The sequence below is a fragment of the Halictus rubicundus genome, chromosome 15 (assembly GCF_050948215.1).
Source record: "Halictus rubicundus isolate RS-2024b chromosome 15, iyHalRubi1_principal, whole genome shotgun sequence".
Classification (NCBI taxonomy): Eukaryota; Metazoa; Arthropoda; class Insecta; order Hymenoptera; family Halictidae; genus Halictus; species Halictus rubicundus.
In genome coordinates, this window is record NC_135163.1 from 6,651,572 (window position 1) to 6,671,655 (window position 20,084).

Consider the following 20,084-nt stretch of genomic DNA (forward strand, 5'->3'; position numbering starts at 1 on the left):
GGGAAAGGGCTCGTTCGAAAGAGGAAGGTTCGATCTGGCGCGCGCCGGTCACGAGCTGCCGCGATTACGCAGATATTTGGTAACGTAAGCGTAAGAAGTAGGCGAAAAATTGACGACGCGCGTGCCGTGGAATCCGAGCATTTTTACGCCGTTGGATAGGAATCGTTGAAGGGACCGGAGGAGTCGCACAATACCGAAACCGCTTTTCCTTCTAACAACGGGGGTAAACACGCAAGAATTTCGAAGCCTCGCGAAAGGATCGACGAAAGAAGGTTTCGAGGGGCGAACAAACGGGGGCGGTTTTCGACGGCGAGTAAAATGGAGGCCGGGCGAAAGGGCTGGGAAATACGTGGAGCTGTCGTACGATAACTTGATACTTGATTCGGTGAAAAGCTGAAAGGCCGTCTTGACCGAGCTGGTTACAAAATCCTCGGCTCTTTCAAGATGCCCGGGTAAACGCGTCCGTTGAATAGCTCCACCCAGGCGCTGCTGCTGCTGCTGCTGCTGCTCGACCAGCTTAACGTAATAATGTTTAATTAAAAAATCCTCCCGGAATTATACCCGCGATTCAACTCGCTTCGTTTCGGCCGGCCGACGAACCGAATAGAACTCTCGCTGCGGTTACTCGCGGGTACAGTCGGCCACAAAAGCCCGCGATGAAAATCCGAGTGCCTTTGCCCCCGGAGGAGATGCGTAATATTAACCGTGTAGAGAAATTCGTGGTGGTGTGCCTCAATCGTGTGCAAATTAGTCTTCGAAGTTTTGTGAAAATTGGTCGCGTACGCTTTTGCCAATGAAAAATTATGAAAGCGGATCTGTACGGTGGGGGATGAAATTACATTCGAGCGTTAAGGGTTCTTGATTTTTTATTATATCGGAAATTAACGGTTTCGTGCGGAATTTTCTTTGTGTCAGGCTCCCGGGTACTCGATGCAGAATAATCTCGAATAAATCAATTTTCTGGATATCCATTTGTTTAAGCAATATATTGAAAAATTCGACGGTAATTATCAGCCAAGTTTACGAGAAACAAAGTCTTCCGAGAGATATTTGTTTTCCCGAGGAATAGTTGTCACAGTTTTAGAGGTAGCGGTGCACAAAAATTGAGGAATGTGGTCCACATACGTGTAAACGAATCGGTAAAATTTCAAAAAGATACATTATTTGGTTTTCCCCAAAAATAATTGTCAAAGTGTACATATGTTTCCGGGGGATGAAACTAGCTCCGATTGTTCCAGTTACTACATTCATCAATATGCCAATTTATAAAAATTCATGAGTATAGTTTATACACGCACAAACGCAGCTCTAAAGTTCCAAAAAGATGTATTGCTTACTTTCCTCAAAAAAAAAAAAAAATTCTCGAAACGTACATTTCCAAGGGACTAGTGATTGTCGGGGCAAGTACATCTGCCTATCAGCCCAGACAGTTGGCAACTTGTCAGTGAGTTTCATGACGGACTGTGCTTGTCTAAACGTAGGTAATAGTGCAGTTTCATTTATGTATAAATGGGCGATCCGCTATTCGGCGGAGTGAGTTAATTCACTCGTTAATCCCGAGGTCGGATACGGAATGGGGTAATTCCAGTGGCGGGATAGACCGTGTTGCGGGCCCGGTTTGTAATAATTATTATTGTCATGACGTCTTTAATCCCCCGGCGACGGGCTGCCCGTGTTTGTCGCTGGCAGATCGGGAAAATTCTCGCTGGTTTGTCGAAAACATGGCGCGCATCGTTGAATCGTGTCTATTACGGATTTACCAACGATTTTCCGGCGCACGGAACAATTAACCGTTTGATATCGAGTTTAAAATCGGCACGGAGACACGAATAGTTCCACCGGAAGTTCAAATAGTAGCGTATGGTAATGAAGTTGTCGACGCTGCGGTGACAGATGCAATTAGAAACGACGATGCCGGTGATGAGAAGCAAACACCGTTGCACCGAGGCTTTGTCTGTCAACCGACGAGCTATTATTCGGGACAAGGACTAACGTTTATTGATAGCTAGCAATTTGTTAGGTACTTAACGATGGGCTTGCGCGAAGATCACCGTCCGGATCGATGCCGCTTCGTTGAGTTATTCGGAAACGTTAGATTGACGTTAAAAAACTTTTATGGTGACGTAACTTGGTTGCTTCTAAAGATATTGTTATAAAACCTTTACCGGTATATTCGTGACATTTTTCCGATTAAAACGATACCCAACACGATACTGTTCGGGCCAGAATTACTCGTTCAATCGACGATTTTGTAGAACCTCGACTATCCGAACCGACCATTTTTGAATTCTCCCACCTGAATTTAACGAGTAATCGTGATCCAAATTGGGTCGAGTTTGGGCTCGTTTTAATCGGAAAAGTGTCAGGAATGTGATGGTGAAGGTTTCATGAAGAAAATAAATATTCAATAGTTAGTTTAATACTTAATAGTTTCAGTGGTTTCAGTAGTTTTCTTAGTGGTATCAGTTGACCACCGTATAATAAACTTTCAGAGTTCATGGATATTTTTGTAGGAACACTGTGGTTATTTTCTTTCGGTTAGTTTTTTGATAAATCGGTGCAATTGTTAACTAGCCGCCCCAGGCCTCCGGCAGATCATATTAAAGTGATTTATGAAAACAGCTGAATAAATTTTCCGCAGTATGCAAATCACTCGCGACCACGCTAGGTGAACAGCGGTAGCGTAATAATTTTTTAACATTAACATACACTACACTTCTCTGGTTAATCCGCACAACTAGATCGAGATCGCGGAACCTCTAGTTACGCGATAGAACACTGTCTGACCTAGTTCGCAATAATTATTACCGTCATGACCTCATTAAGGAAGTGTCCCGTTTCGCCTCTCCCGTTTCCCGTTTCAAGATCGTACGTTGAAAATTTGCAGACGTGTTTAGGGACGTTCGCACAACGTTTCTCGAAAGAAAAAAATTCCCAAAGTAAACGTATGTTCCGTTCGGATAATAGAGGTTCTGCTAAATCGTGGATTACACAAGCAAATCTAATCGAAATTGCATCGTGCTTGGACTCATTTTAATCGCAAAAATGCCACCGATAAGCCAGTGAAAGTTTCGCAACAAAATGATTAAAAACGAAAAAGTTATAACACAAAATGGACATTGTTGTTAGCGGACGGCGATCGTAGAACAGTGTTTGATGTAAGTGACACTTCGGTCCCGAATTTTTCGCATATATCGAGGCGTTACTGTAATTCGCGTTCCCGGCAGTTCCGCTGAGCGGAAAGTCGTGGTGGACCGGAAGTGGGCCGTTGGGAAACCGCGAGGACCGCGTCAAATCCTCGACTGTGACGGGATCTGCTGCAAGATTTATCTCGTCCAGTGGCTGCTCGGTTCCCCAACCCGTTCCTCGTGGACCCGGGATAAGAAACGGCTCGGAAAAAGGCCGAACTTCCGGTGGAGTGGTCCTCGGATGATAAATGCGCCTCCGGGAGACCGCCGACACCTTTTGTCGCCGTCATTAAGGAACTTTTCGGATCGACGACCGCTAAGAAATTAAATCTTGCCGTCTTTTGTTCCGGACCGACGCTCCTGCGAAGAAACTGCGAACGTTTCAACGTTCGAGCCCTCGGAACTATTACCACCTAGACAATTGTTTGCAAATCGCGGCGATTATCCGATAAAACTAAAAACCGGCAGCGATGTCTCGGAATTCAAGCTGCCTACAAGCGACACTTTGAACACCTCCGTCGAGGTTAAAACATTCTTCTCGGTATCGAAATCAATCAGGACTCGAAGACCGATGTCTCCTGTCTGCAACGACGCCATAAAAATTGATGGGCGATTTTTTCGCACCGTTTTATTACACTTTGAACGGACAAATGCGCCGCTGACATTAAACGGGGAAGGGCCACGTTTTTCAATCAGATCGCAGTAAAACCGTGGGAAAAAATCGCACGTCCATTTTTACGGGCACGTCATACTCGGGACGCTTCAATATTCAAACCCGCGAACATTAACGGCGTCGTCAAATTTTTTGAACTTTTCACGAACGTTGAAATTTGCAGAACTTTCTCGGAAATACGATCATCTTCGCTTTTCCGCTCGTTTTCTAATGCGGAGACAATTTTTCCGGGAAGAGCAACGTGTGCTAGGACAAACTGGAGACTTTACGCTGTCGAACAAGCCTAGGTAGAGTATCGTGCGATCTTTTTGTACAAAGTTACGACAATTCAAAGTTTGTTTTTCGCCTCGACAAAAGATCTTATTCGTCATAATTTTCTTGTTGTCAAAATTTTGTTTACTCGTTATATTGTTGAACAAAGCACACTTGGAGAGCAACGAATTCCTAAAAATAGTTTATAGGGACTTTTACCCGTAAGACGCGACGTTGTTGGGCACGCACGCGTTCGAAAGTGGTCGCACTTAATTAGCGCTAATTGTTCCCGTTGCTTTCTCATTATTTCTTGGCCGGGTGCGTTGTTCATTGAGCGCGGTGAGAGCTAATCGTTGAACGGTGTCGGGGCAAATTTTATCGCGCGTAAAACACAGAGCGGTTCTGCCGGTCGCTCACCTGTGAATTACACGCGTCTCTGCGGCGTTTAGGAGCTGCGCTCGAGAACTTACCGGGAATGCTGGTGCCGAGTGCAACGAATGCCACTGCGGTCACGGAATCCTTGATTCCCAGAGTGCATCCGAAGTAGGATGCCACGTCCCCGATTACCGCCGTCACCACGCCGATACCGCATATGCTCACGACGAAGCACAGGTAACCGCCGGCGATGTCTGAAATCATACCAGTTCCGTTTCTCAGTTCGAATAGTTCGCAAATAATCCATAAATTTATGTGAAATATATTCGTCGATTCCGCGAAGCTTCCCCTGCAAAATGAGGGGTTTAAAAAGTTCGGCCGATTTTGGACACCCGAGAGAAAAAAGAAAGTATGCCCACTCACCGCACACCAGGTGAAATAAAATTTATTTAAGGCCGTTCTCGTGACCTGATTCGATTAAATAAAATATCCGGCTAATCCGGGAAGTTTTCCCTGCAGAATGAGGGGTTTAAAAAGTTCAGGGGATTTTGGATAGCCGAGGAAAAAAATAAAATTTTTGACACATAACATTAGGCGCGTCGCGCTTCATTTAAGTTGCTGGTTTTAAAGTGAATGTTTAATTACAGATTTAAAGCTGTTCCCATCGATTGATCTGATTGGGAAATATATCAGCTGAATCTGCGAAGCTTTCCCTATGAAATGGCTATCTGGAAAAGTTGTAACAATTCCTTGAACGCGGAGAAGAAAAATTAAATCCACGACGCGCTTCATCGAAACTTTAAAATATTTCAAGGTAAGCATCTTAAAAACATTGTTCCCATTTATCAGTCGAGAGAAATACCAATTGATTCTTTGAAGTCGACTAATTTGGAAACTTGTTGGAAATTTGATTTTGTGACTGAACAAAAACTAACGAGAGTGTTGTGGAATCGGTTGTTTATGAAAAAAGAAAAACAGGATCGCAGGCAACGCGATCCACGAGCGAACGTAGCTCGCGTTTCATAATTCGCAGTATCAACATCGCGCGGGAACCGGTGCGCGTCGGGTAAAAGGAGACAGAGATTAATTGTGAGCGGCTTAATTACCTCTGAAGCGCGTAGTTAACCAAAACACAAGAGGCCCCCCGGTGGAAAAAAAAGGTACGGCTTCGCCGCTCGGGGTAGCTTAATTAACGCTTTAACCCGCGCCGGTGAGTAGGCGCGTTACGCGAACAAACATCAACACGATACCGGGAACAGCTTTGTTGCTCTGCCTCGTCACGGTGATATCGCTGATAAAGACCTGCCGTTCTTCTCGAAACGTTTATACAACCCTCGCTCGTAAGGGAGAAACTTTAAAGTCTGTTGGTGCTGCAAAATATAAAATTTCGGCGCACACCAACTTCTAGTTTGTTTTACGGGGGACTAGGTCTGTTTTCGGATTTATTTTACACGTTGATAGTAGTCATTTTATGGCGCTGTATTATTTCTGTTTCGTACGATTTCATTCTGTGCAAATTAAAGGATCGTAATAATTAGTTTCGAAGCATGCTAGACGAAAGTTATACGATTGATTTCCAACATGTTTTCCGGCTAAATTTATTTGCACAGTGTTCGCAGTACGTTCAATTCGGAACTGAATAAATTCATTGCATCGTAACAGAGTTGCGAAGTTGTAATTTATTGAGGTATATTGATTCACAAAGTTTTGCGGAAATCGTGCAGTAAACAGACGTAGCACAATTCCATTCCTAGTACTTGTACATCATCATTTATTAATAAATAGCAATAAAATTTTTGTTTCTGTTTACAGTGCTGCCATGGAAACAGTATCAATCGATCGCAATGGTTTACTCGTGAAAACAAGTCGGAACGAGCCAGAAATCGCATAAGTTAGACGGTGCCAGTATCGCTACGTTTCCCTCGATGTTAACTAACGTTTATTTATGGCTTTCGTCGACGTATTTACTCGAAACTGCCTCGAAAATTGCTGTTAATACCGAAGCGTGGTGCAGGCAATCATTTTATGTTACAATTGATAATGAATAAATAAAGACATGTACTTGAAAAAACATATCTGCGTATGTAATTATTCAATCCTCAATTTTTCCTGAACGTCCTTCTTATCGTTGAGTTATACCACTGAATTTCGAAATTTTCCGAGTTTTCTGCTGCCATCTCTTTCAATATCATATTGTCCCGATAGAAAGCGCAATTTTTCGAAAAATTCCGGAAAAATTCGACCGTCTGACTTGTCGTTGACATACACTACTTAAATTTAGAAAAATTTCGTGAAAATCTCGACCGTCTGACTTGTCGTTGAGTTGTATTACTGAAATTTCGAAATTTTCGGCCGTCTGACTTGCCGTCGACTTGTGTTACTGAAATTTCGAAAATTTCGACCGTCTGACTTGACGTTGACTTGCACTACTGAAATTCTGATACCTCCTTTGATATCATGTTCTCCTAATACAAAAGTGCAATTTTCCGAAAATTTCGTGAAAATTTCGACCGTCTGGCTTGTCGTTGACTCGTACTACTGACATTTCCGAGAATTTTGGGCGCCTGACTTGACGTTGACTTGTACTACTGAAAATCGGATACCTCCTTTGATATCATGTTCTCCTAATACAAAAGTGCAATTTCCCGAAAATTTCGTGAAAATTTCGACCGCCTGGCTTGTCGTTGACTTGTACTACTGACATTTCCGAGAATTTTGGGCGCCTGACTTGACGTTGACTTGTACTACTGAAAATCGGATACCTCCTTTGATATCATGTTCTCCTAATACAAAAGTGCAAATTTCCGAAAAATTTCGTGAAAATCTCGACCGTCTGGCTTGTCGTTGACTTGTACTACTGACATTTCCGAGAATTTTGGGCGTCTGGCTTGACGTTGACTTGTACTACTGAATCGATTCTCGGAATTTTCGAAAATTCTCGGAAATCTCAGTAGCGCAAGTCAACGACAAGCCAGACGGTCGAAATTTTCACGCAATTGTTCTCAAAATTGAACTTTCGTATTAGGAGAGCATGATATCGAAAGAGGTATCCCCGAATTTCAGTAGTATAAGTCACCGTCAAGTCAGACGGCCGAAATTTTCACGCGATTTTCAAAAATTTTCCTGTTCCCGAAATTTTCGTCCAGGGTGTAGAAAGAAGAACCACATTCACTGTTACAATTAACATTCTTTATTTTTCACCAAATAAAATACAATTTTAAACGTTTACACTTATAAAAGAGATAAATATAGATCGGTGGAGCGGCGTAGAACAAATCCGACAAGAAATAAGTTCCGCTCGGATCAGCTAGCAGGAATTGCAATGAATTGCGATCGATTTTAATGAGTTCATTAGGAGAACCCATGGAGCCCGTTCTCGAGCGCGCCTTGGTCGTTTATCGGCGAGCGGATCGCTTCGATTCTCCCGTTCACTGATCGCGTTGAATTATTCGTTGCCAGCATTCCTGGCGAAGTCGTGTAGCCTTGACAGTCAGCACAGATCGATACACACAGACGGATTCGAACAGAGCTCGCAAATGGAAGCGACGTGTTTCTCGCGCGCAATTTGCATTCCATAAACCCATTCTCGACTCCTTTCTCCCTGGGAATCAATCCGTCGAACATCGAATCGATTGTTTTCTCTCGAGAACCTGCCGGGCATTTCGCACTGGTCCATCCATTCCCACAGTTTCGGCTATCGGGAAACAATGGGAGACGAGAATCTGTTGCTATCATCATCGCTAGACTGTGAATTTTACACGAGAAACGCGAATTGGTATTGGAACTCTATGCCTATCGTTTCCGTGCAATTTTGAACAGAAAGGAAAAAATATGATACAACTTCCCAAGAAGAAAAAGAAAATTTATATATTGAAAATGAAGAAATAGAATTAAATTTCTCTCGAACAGAAGTTGATACTATAGATAGACATTTAGCAAAATTTTGTTTGAAATTTCCATGGTAAATCGGACTAGAAACGATGAAAGAAAAATTAATGAACCTGATACGATGAACGCGAAGATGTGCTGCAGTTCGTGTGGACAGAGAGTAAGTATCGCAATCGCTCGAGCATGTTAGGGGATCCAGGAACTTGTTAGAGTAACTGGATGATGTTCGAGTAACTGCGAACAGTTACGTGTGCTTGAATATCGCGAAATTATCCGGTGTTTGACACGACGCGAGCCAGGGGGCTCAACATCATTCTCGGGCGTCGAGATAACGAGCAGTCCTTAATGCTGCTCGCGTTGACTTAGCCCGAACTCCGGGGGAGCTTATGCTGATTAGCAAACAGAGCTCGAGTTTGTAGTGCGCTGATCAAAACCCGGCCGAATCGTGCCCCCGCGTATAATGCCACGGACGAATATTCGTTTCTGCGTCGCACGGCGTTCGACATTTCTGCAACGTATTTGCCAATCCTTCTCGATGAAATCTGCGATTCACGTCGATTTTATTCCCGCGCACTCAATTGCTCCTGTGCACGTTCATTCTGTGAAGCTTCGCCTACAAAATTAGGGCTTTAAAAGGATGCAGTGATTTTTGGATACCTGGGGAAGAAAAAATAAAGTTTGTGATACATTGTGCTAGGTGTATTACATGATAATGCAAAAGCCAACAGGCTTTATGAATGTTTAATTGCAGATTTAAGGCTGTCACCGCCCAAAATGGCACGAAGTTCTCGTCCCGCGACTTTGCAGAATTTTTATACAGTGAACAGTCTTGGGTAATTATTTTTCCGTATTTTTCCCATCTTTTGCAATGTTTTAGTTTTCATTGCAAAAATTTTGATCGCTTTATTTTAATTATATCGGAAGTTGTACGACTTTGGCACAAAAACGGCCCAACGTTCCCATCGCGCCCCATTGCGGAATTTGTGTACGACGTCTGATCCTCCGAAAGATCTTCTAGATCCGACCGGTCACGGACAGACAAGTTTCTTGCGGGATTTCGAAAGTTCGTAACGATCGTAGTTCCCAGCGACCACCACGCGAGAAAACGTCCACGCGAGAAAACGTCCACGCTCGAACAGTTCGACGGAACAATTGCTGTTTCCACGAGGAAACGGGACTTGAGGCTCGGATAAATCATACTTCCGGGATTGTTGAGAGCTCGACGCTGGCTTTATTGACGCGACCCTTTTTGTGCCTTCCTGGCGGTTTCTTCAGATTTCGGTGACATTTACAGTCCTTCTTTTCTTCGTCCCTTTTAACTTATTCCGCTTAGTTATGGGCAGGGATGTCCCTTAAAGTCGACGTTAATCTTTATATTCTGCTTGGAAAGCAGTTTTACCAATTCTGTCCTATTTTTGTTTGACATTGTAAACAATTGCATGCGACTGAAACACGATCAATTTACTAGGGTAGTTCATGGGCAACTAGGGTAGTTTATGTCCGGAACGAAATGATTGCTTTGGAAATTCGACGTTCTAACTTTCATATATGAAAATAAAAACAAGCATGCATGCATTCTAGAATTTGTTTAGATTTTTTAGAGTCGGAGCAGCTTACAAAACAAGTACCACAGTCTCGGCCGAAAACAGTGGACAATTTCGTCCAAGCAGGGCCATGGGACCCCGCCAGTACACCTCTTTTTTCCCCATCGAATGAATGGTGTATAGAACGTGCTTCTCCGTCAGACCGTGAAACGTGTATCTGCAATTCCGTCGTTTCGTGGACCTTCGGATGCAAATAACCGGAAAGTGGGAAATCAGATTGTCGGCCGTCCCGGTGCGACACTCTCCGTCGCCCCTCGAGGCTCTCTATCCGGAAGAGAGAGAGAGAGAGAGAGAGAGAGAGAGAGAGAGAGAGAGAGAGAGAGAGAGAGTGAGAGGGAGAGAAGAAAGAGACTTCGGCCCTCGTTAGAGCGTTAACTTCCGTCCGAGCGAGTCCCATCGAATTTTTCTTGGTGCTGGCACGCGAAGCGGAAACTCCTCTCGACGAGCCTCAATATCCGCCCGCAAGAAACCGCATTGTGTATCGGGAACTGGTCCGGTCGACCGTGCGTCTGACACCGCGCGGACCTACACTACTGCTACGCTCGATCGCTGCAACCGAGCCACGAACGAAACACGTTTCCCTTTGTCCCACCATTATCAGATCTAGATACTGATCGGTGTCAGTGGTCCGAAAAAGAAATGTTCGAGACATATGTGATGGGAGGTTCAAGATCAAAATGACTGAGGTTCAAGACATGTTCAACCTCAATGTGTTTCAAGTGGGAGGCTCAAGATCAAAGTGTTTGGTTGGTGAGGTTCACGTTCGAATTAAATGAGAAGTGTTCAAGATCGAAGTGTTCAAGATCGAAGTGTTCAAGATCGAAGTGTTCAAGAACGAAGTGTTCAAGAACGGAGTGTTCAAGATCGAAGTGTTCACTGTAATAGGTTCAAGGTAGGTGGTTCAAGTTCTAATTGCACGGACTGTTCAAAATTATAAGTTGAAGTTATTGAAGTTAGTTTCTGAAAATTATAGGTGTTCAAGAATCATCTTGAACCTACTAAGGTTCATTATAACCTCGCAACCTATTAAGGTTCTACTTCGAAGTGTTCAAAGCAGAACGTTCAGGGTCGGATTGTTCGAACTGTTCAAACTGGAAGGTTCAAGTTCCAACTGCCCGATGTGTTCGAAGTGTCAGGTGCAAGTTCGTATTGCCTAATGTGTCGAAAGTAGAAAATTCAATTTAAAATTTCCTGAAGCGTTCAAGGTAGAAGGTTGAAGTTAATATTGGCAAAAATGTTCAAAATAGCAGGTCCAAGTTCGACTTATCTGATATGCTTGAAGTGTTCAAGATAATAGGTTCAACGTCGAGGTGTTCAAAGTAGGGGGTTCAAGTTCGAGTTGTCTGAAATGTTTGACGTGTTCAAGGTAATAGTTTCAACGTGGAGGTGTTCAAAGTAGGGGGTTCAAGTTCGAGTTGTCTGAAATGTTTGAAGTGTTCAAGGTAATAGGTTCAACATAAAGGTGTTCAAAGTAGGGGGTTCAAGTTCGAGTTGTCTGAAATGTTTGACGTGTTCAAGGTAATAATTTCAACGTGGAGGTGTTCAAGGTAATAGGTTCAACGTGGAGGTGTTCAAAGTAGGGGGTTCAAGTTCGAGTTGTCTGAAATGTTTGATGTGTTCAAGGTAATAGGTTCAACATAAAGGTGTTCAAAGTAGGGGGTTCAAGTTCAAGTTGTCTGAAGTGTTCAGGGTGGAAATGTTCACCGTAGGTTCAACTTACGAAGAGTACAGTCAACATAGAAAATTCAAAGGACCCTTCCAGAATGAACTACGTCACCAGGATCCGCCAGTTTCGATTATTTCCGTGTTTAATCGTTGTTTGCAAACGAGTTTTGCAAACGAGTGGCGCGTATACGGATGCTTGACCAACACACGTCTGAACACAGCGGCTCCCGGATTTTTGTTTCGATTCGAGACTGCAAGGGTGGGTGAAGTGCAGGGTGCATCGTGCGCGGCTGCATTCACCGTCGCGACGTTGATTTATAGAGGAGCCCGGGGGCCCGGGGTCTAAAGAACGGGGAGGAATAAACAAAGTAAAGCTCCGGCAGTTTGATACAGTGCTTTCGAGGGCTTTTGCCAGTTCAGCAGGCTTTCGCGCCGTTGTCCGATTGTGCCCGGCGAAATAAAGCGCGGCATTCTACGCCCCCGCGAGGACTCCTCTTCGCTTCTTTTTTCGTCGGCGTCTCTTTTCCCTTCTTTCGCCCGGTTTTCTCATACCGACGTCTCGGTCCTGGGGGATTCCTCGGCCGGCAGACAATGTATTATTCACAAAACCCCCGTTCTACACCGGTTTAAAACGTTTCCGTCGTCTCTTCCGCTCGAAACCGTTACGTGTAGAATTTTCTTTTGCCGATCTTCGCGGAGAACAACAACCGTTTCGTTTCTTAAAATATTAGATTGCACCCCGGACGACGTAATACGCATACTGAACTCGCTACCGGCGGCTATGACACGCGTCTTCTTTTCGGAGATTGTTTAAATGCAAACGAGATTAGTGCGGCCGGAGGATCCCGGCATTAAACTTTTAACGTCCTTCGTGAAGATCGAAGGAAAACGGATTGCCGCGGTATTAGGAATTCCATCAGCGAGATAAAACAGCTCCGGCACTCGTACAACGAGATTTCGAAATGGTCCGAAGAGAGTGTGTGGAGGCGACCAGGTACCCCGAATCTCTTCGCCGGTCCAATTCCGTGTCTCATATTGTACGGAACGCATAAAGATACGCGGAGGTTTTTCCGCGATGAACGCGTCTACCCCAAAATTTCACCGAGATTTATTACGCGTTCTCTCTCTCTCTCTCTCTCTTTCTCTCTGCCGACTCTTTTTCGAGTAATTTTCATACGAAAGATTTATTGCTGGGGGTCATAGAGGGAGACAGAGAGAGAGGGGGAGAGAGAGCAGAGACCGTTCTCCGTCGGAAACCTCGCGGAACATGCAAATTCAATCTCAACGGGGGATCGAAGTTAATGCACCGGCGGCCGATGTAACGCCACCGCAAGAAAACGTATTAAACTTTCGGTAAAGTTACACGGTCCCCGTGAAATACGCTTGTTTATCGGTCCTATGCGACATGGATCTCCCGATTTCCGATTTAGATAGCGGCGAGACGTTTTCTTCGAATCTTCTCGATTCACCAATCGATTCCGCGATCTTAGACCTTCCACTTAATTTACATTAGAAATACAACGTAGCCTGTGAAAAACATGCTTTTCTTGTATATTTTACAATCTTTCTTTCATCACTTTTCACTTCAAATTTCCTCCCAAGTGTTCAAAGTAATTGGTTCAAGTTCGAATTGTCTGAAGTGTTCTGGAAGGTTCAAGTTCGAATTGTCTGAAGTGTTCTGGAAGGTTCAAGTTCGAATTGTCTGAAGTGTTCCCGAAGGTTCAAGTTCGAATTGTCTGAAGTGTTCCCGAAGGTTCAAGTTCGAATTGTCTGAAGTGTTCCCGAAGGTTCAAGTTCGAATTGTCTGAAGTGTTCCGGCAGGTTCAAGTTCGAACTGTCTGAATTGTCTAAGGTAAAAGGTTCAAGATTGAAATTGTCTAAAATGTTTCGAATAGTATGTTCAAGTTCGAATTGTCTGTCGCGTTCAAGGTAGTGGGTTCAAGTTCATATTGTCTGACACGTTCAAGGTAGTGGGTTCAAGTTCATATCGTCTGAAGTGTTCAACATAATAGGTTCAACATTGAATTGTCTGTAATGTTCCAGGTGGAAGGTTCAAGTTCGAATTGTCTGAAGTGTTCAATACAATAGGTTCAACATTGAATTGTCTGAAATGTTCCGGGTGGAATGTTCAAGTTCAAATCGTCTGAAGTGTTCACCACGATCTGTGCACACGGTGACCGTTGAATAGAATCGTTCCACGTCCGAGTTTCAACGCGATTAGAATCGAATATTTTTTTCATCGAAGCGAATGAGCCAAGACCGTTGGAGTTTTGCGCCAGGCAGCCGGGCAAATCGATCTCATTAAACGCGAGGAGGGTGTTTGCCCGTGGAACCGCGGACGCGCGTGTTTGCAGACACTTCGCCGGTGTTTACCGTTTCGTCAACGGGGACGAGACCGCAACGAAATCGCCGCAATAATTCAGCCGAGCCGTGACGAAAACCCGGCGCGAAATCCGCTTACGGAAAACGCTGCGGTTCGAAGCCTGGCGGACCTCGAACGCGTGGAATTTCAGCAGCGAATTTCTGCGCGAGAGCAAACCCCTTGTCTCCCTCGTCTCGAAACTGTGCTTTTTGAGAACAAGAAAAAAGAATAAATATAATAGAACAAAGGTGGAAATAACACAGTGCACATTTGTTACTCAAAATTAGAAATAAAAAGAACGAACGAGCTATCGATAAATAATGAGTCGAAATGAAAATGTAATAAAGTTCTTTTGTGACACGAACGTGCAAAATTTGTGGTTCAATTGTTGAAGCCGATACAAGATAAGACAAGGCGCCGGATGGTATAATCCGGAGAAATCTGTTTGCATAAACATCGGCGGATCGGAGACGACGACCGACGCGACGCGACGATGCAGGACGCGATCGGGTCGACCGGATACACGGTATCACCAAAACCGTATAACACCGGTTAGGATGGCTGTCACGTGTACCCGGTATAATTTATACGATGCAATCGGGTCACGTTCGTCGAACGAGAGGAACGAGACGGCACCTGCTAACCGTATATTCGCTTGCTGAACCATTATTCCGAACGTGAACCACGAACGTATGTACCCCTGGCATGTACACAGTAGTCGCCCGAAGTCGTCTGAACTTTCGACTGTCGTAATGAAGCACGGACCGTGACCGACAATAAAATAGCAACTTCGAGATGTAGCAGTTCCAGTTTTTGATTTAAAGTAGTTCGAAATTCATAGAAAGTAGTTGGTAATTTATTGTTTCTGTTTGGACAATTTGCAGAAGTGCAAGTTGCAAGTTGCTTAGACTTTGGTGTGCTCGAATTGGAACTGCTCAAGTCGTATGTTCAAGTCAAAAGCTCTCGAACGATAACTTCAAGTTTAAATTGATCAAAATGCAAGTATCAAGCCTGGAATGTTCAAATTTATAGGTTCAAGTTCGAACTATGTGAACTGTTACAGATAATAGGTTCAAGTCCGAGGTGTTCAAGCTAATAGGTTCAAGATTAAATTGTCTGAAGCGTTCAAGATACTTGATTCAATTTCGAAATGTTCAATATGATAGTTTCAACTTCGTAATGCTCACAGCAGAAGGTTCAAGTCCGAATTGCACCAAGTGTTCAATATAATAGGTTCATGTTGAACTGTATGAACTGTTCAACACACTAGGTTCAAGTTAGACGTGTTCAAGATTGAATTGCCTGATGTGACGAAGATTGAATGGTCCGAAGTGTTCAATATAATAGGTTCACGTTGAACTGTCCGAACTGTTCATCACACTAGGTTCAAGCTTAATGTGTTCAGGCTTGTGTTGCCTACTAAGTTTCCAAGCTACTAGGTTCAAGATGGAATTGTCCGAAGTGTTCATATAATGTGTTCACGTCGAACCGTCCGAACTGTTCATCACACTAGGTTCAAGTTTAATGTGTTCAAGCTTGAATTGCCTGCCAAATGTCCAAGCGACTAGGTTCAAGATTAAATTGTCCGAAGTGTTCGATATAAGGTGTTCACATTGAACTGTTCAACACACTAGGTTCAAGTTCGACGTGTTCAAGCTCGAATTGCCTGCTAAGTGTTCGAACTACTAGGTTCAAGATGGAATTGTCCGTAGTGTTGAAGGTAATAGATTGAAATTCAAACTGTTTAAAGTAGGGCACTACAGTTCACTCGTTCGAACAGTTCGAATGAACGCACGAAATAATCAATTGAAATTGGAAAATTCCTGTTCTCCGGACCTCGTTGAATCGACGAGTGTCCACACCGTGGTAAAATCGAGCCGTGTCGAAGAAAGTGGACACGGAGGAGGATCGTCGGGGGTATTCCCATGGATCCTAGATCCCTTTGGAATCCAGCTGGAGAGCTATCCTCGTCACGCTCGAGCAAGTTTACCAGGGATAATATCGTGTAATTCGCCGTAGTGCCAACGGCCGACTGGCTCGTCGCCGTCACGCGACGGAGCTTTGGGTAAATCGAGCGTCGGCCTACGATTTATAAGGCCTGCTGGATATCCTGCTTGCTTAGCGATTACGATCGGCAAGTGGCCTAACTGGGCGTGAACCGGCCGACGAAGGTACCCCACTATTAACGCCTCGGCGAGCCTTTACCTTGCCCTTGTCATCGGGGGGTCGATGCGAGGTCAGATTTACTGGCGCAATGTGTTCCGAAAACCTGGGCACGAACACCGATTAAGTTGCAAATTTTGCTAAGTATTTAACAACAGAGAACGACCGAGGACTGGGGAAAATTTTTCTTTCGCATGAAGAGATTCGCGGTCTACTCGTTACCGGAAAAATAAAATGAATACGTCGACGGCATGTGCTTGTTGATTGTGAATAGTTTTTCACAATTTTGCGACTTCATTCGCGACAATATAAAAATCGAAGTATCGAGAATCGATGCAAACAGAAGACAACGGTACAGTCGTCGACGAGCACGAGGTCTGCAAATTTTTCAAATGTCAGTCCGTGCGCAGCCTTGAACGAGAATACCACACGCACACACACATACATACGGAGAGAGAGAGAGAGAGAGAGAGAGAGAGAGCGACAGATTCCAGTCGAACGAGCAACGTTCTGTGAATAGCAAATCCCGGCATGAATATGTCATTCATTTGAGAACGCGGATAAACAATCGAGCCCCGCGTCCGATTGTATCTGAAATGGATATTAACGGCGGTCGACTGCGAACAACAGCATCGACGAATTTTAACAATTTCTGGCTCTTGTTCTACAGGACTCGACAACATTGATCCAGCAGTAGTCGTTTCGTTGATTTGCCAAGCTGCGTGGATTAATTGGTAGTCCTTTCTTCGTGAATTCATTACTTATCTACCAACAATCGAAACACATACACTACTGTCCATCTCCATCACTGTTTATGTTGTTCTTTTTCTACTCCAAACATCCGCTTTCTAGACAAAACGTTACACGAATCAAAACACACACACCAGTTGCATAAAAATATTTTTACCGACAAAAGCTATACCACAGGATTATTCTCGTTCGATTTCAACTTTCAGGCAGTAAGAGAAATCGAAGACCATCACCGCGCGACATTAGTACGCGCGTAACCAAAAGAGCAAGCAGACCAGTCTCGGAGCAACAATAGTCCGGGGGCAGCTGTTAGTCCGGTTGTCAGCCGCAGTAGGCGGTGGCCTAAGCTGATAGGCGATATCCCTCGGATAACAGGGAGTTGCGAGATAATAGTTCTAGTGGCGGTAGCAGACGCAACAGCAATAGTACCGGGATGGAATGGTATGTCCGGCGATACACGGAGGTGTTCGCGCGGATTGTACAGAATCCTGAACAACGCGACGTAAACGCCGGGCTAATTGCATGGTACACAATAGATGAAGTGTCTCTCCGTCTATCTCTCTCTGTCTCTCTGCCCCCATCCGCCTGTCTACCGACCGTAGTTCGTATCCGAGTATTCGGCAGGAAGTTGGCGAGCCAGGATCATCGAGCTCTTAAATAATTTCCATGCGCCGCGGCAATTAGCTCCGTTCCCGGTCATGGCAACGACGAAGGCGGCGGCGGCGGCGGCGGCTAACGAAGCATACGTAGGACACGATACCTGTTTTTCAAATTAGCCGGTGATTCGCGACAATGGGCTTGATTAAAGCCGACGCTCAACGGGAGCGAGACAGCCGAACGCTTTAACACGCCGCTGTTCGCGCTATACCGCTAGTTTGCAGACGTGACGAGCTGTTTAGCGGGCCTCGGTCAATAGTTGGTTAGCCCCGGTACGTATGCACAACGTGCCGGCTGTTTAGCGAGTGTGAAATCAACTTTGCGAATTATCCGCGGCCCTGAACGCGTTCCCGAATTGCCCGCGTGTCGGCGTTACTTCCTTGAACACTTCCAACTTGACCCTTGACGGCTCAAAGTACTCGATTCAAGTTGTACTTGACTCTGCCACTACGAACACGATGAACTTGATCCTTACTTTGAACTAATACGTGACCCTATTTTGAACACCTTGAATTTGATCCCTCCTTTGTGAACAGTAAGAACAATTCGAACTAATACATGACCCTACTTTGAACATGACCCGAACTTGATCCTACTATTATGGACAGCTTGAACTTGAGTCTAATACTATGAAACACACTGAACTTGATCCTTACTTTGAACTAATACGTGACCCTATTTTCAACACCTTGAACTTGATCCTACTACTGTGGACACGTTGAACTTGAACACTCGAACACTTTTACCACTATGAACACTTTGAACTTGATCTTCAGTTTGAACCGTACGAACAATTCGAACTAAGACATGATCTTGCTATTATGGAGGACGTTGAACTTAACTCTACTACCAGGAACACATTGAACTTGATCCTTACTTTGAACAGTGCGAACAATTCGAACTAACACGTGACCCTATTTTGAACACCTTGAACTTGATCCTTCCTTTGTGAACAGTAAGAACAATTCGAACTAATACATGACCCTACTTTGAACATGACCCGAACTTGATCCTACTATTATGAACAGCTTGAACTTGAGTCTAATACTATGAAACACACTGAACTTGATCCTTACTTTGAACTAATACGTGACCCTATTTTCAACACCTTGAACTTGATCCTACTACTGTGGACACGTTGAACTTGAACACTCGAACACTTTTACCACTATGAACACTTTGAACTTGATCTTCAATTTGAACCGTACGAACAATTCGAACTAAGACATGATCTTGCTATTATGGAGGACGTTGAACTTAACTCTACTACCAGGAACACATTGAACTTGATCCTTACTTTGAACAGTGCGAACAATTCGAACTAACACGTGACCCTATTTTGAACACCTTGAACTTGATCCTTCCTTTGTGAACAGTAAGAACAATTCGAACTAATACATGACCCTACTTTGAACATGACTCGAACTTGATCCTACTATTATGAACAGCTTGAACTTGAGTCTAATACTATGAAACACACTGAACTTGATCCTTGCTTTGAACTAATACGTGACCCTATTTTGAACACCTTGAACTTGATCCTTCCTTTGTGAACAGTAAGAACAATTCGAACTAATACATGACCCTACTTTGAACATGACCCGAACTTGATCCTACTATTATGAACAGTTTGAACTTGAGTCTAATACTATGAACACTTTGAACTTGATCCTTACTTTGAACAGTAAGAACAATTCGAACTAATACACGACCCTACTTTGAACGCCTTGAACTTGATTCTTACTTTGAACAGTGCGAATAATTCGAACGAATCCACGACCATATTTTGAACACCGTGAACTTGATCCTACTATTATGGACACGTTGAACTTGACTCTACTACTATGAACACATTCAACTTGATCCTTACTTTGAACGGTGCGAATAATTCGAACGAATACACGACCCTATTTTGAACAACTTGAACTTGAGCCTTACTTTGAACAGTACGAACAATTCGAATTACTAAATGACTCTATTTTGAACACCTTGAACATGATCCTATTATTACAAACAGCTTGAACTTTACCCTGCTAATACGCGAACAGTTTGACCGTGATTTTATTACTTTCAGCCGTTCAAAAGTTCGAAATTGATCTGATTACTTGAAACAATTCTAACTTGAACTTATACATGCAGTTGATAGTTGGAACTTGACTATTTTTTCTGAAGCATCTTGAACTTGACCCTACTACTTCGAACATTTCACTATGAATTTACTATGACTTACTATGACTTACTATGACTTACTATAACTTACTATAACTTACTATGAATGGTTGCAACTTGAACTTGGTGCAATTGAGACAATTAGAACTTGTTCGTCCGATGTTAAACAGCTTGAACTTGACTCAACCAATCCGAACAGTGTGAACTTGACTCTTTGAACAGTTCAACCAACAGGATGACCTTGAACATACTATGACCGAAATGCTCAAATCTGATATTCCAATTTATCGAATTTAAAACTCCAAATAATAATATTGAACTGGTCGTGATTGATCGGT

General features: G+C 43.8%; 1 protein-coding gene across 5 annotated transcripts in view; it reads right to left on the minus strand.

Annotated features, from left to right (window-relative positions):
- Positions 1 to 20,084, minus strand: part of Calx (sodium/calcium exchanger 3) — a 160,851-nt gene that overhangs the window by 22,854 nt on the left and 117,913 nt on the right. For 4 of the 5 annotated variants that reach the window (XM_076800579.1, XM_076800578.1, XM_076800577.1 and 1 more), the window contains exon 6: positions 4,584 to 4,742. In XM_076800579.1, coding sequence (XP_076656694.1) covers positions 4,584 to 4,742 — 159 coding nt within the window. Of the gene's footprint in view, positions 1 to 4,583; positions 4,743 to 8,338; positions 9,034 to 20,084 lie in introns of those variants that run through there. The other variant, XM_076800580.1, reaches the window with a different exon arrangement.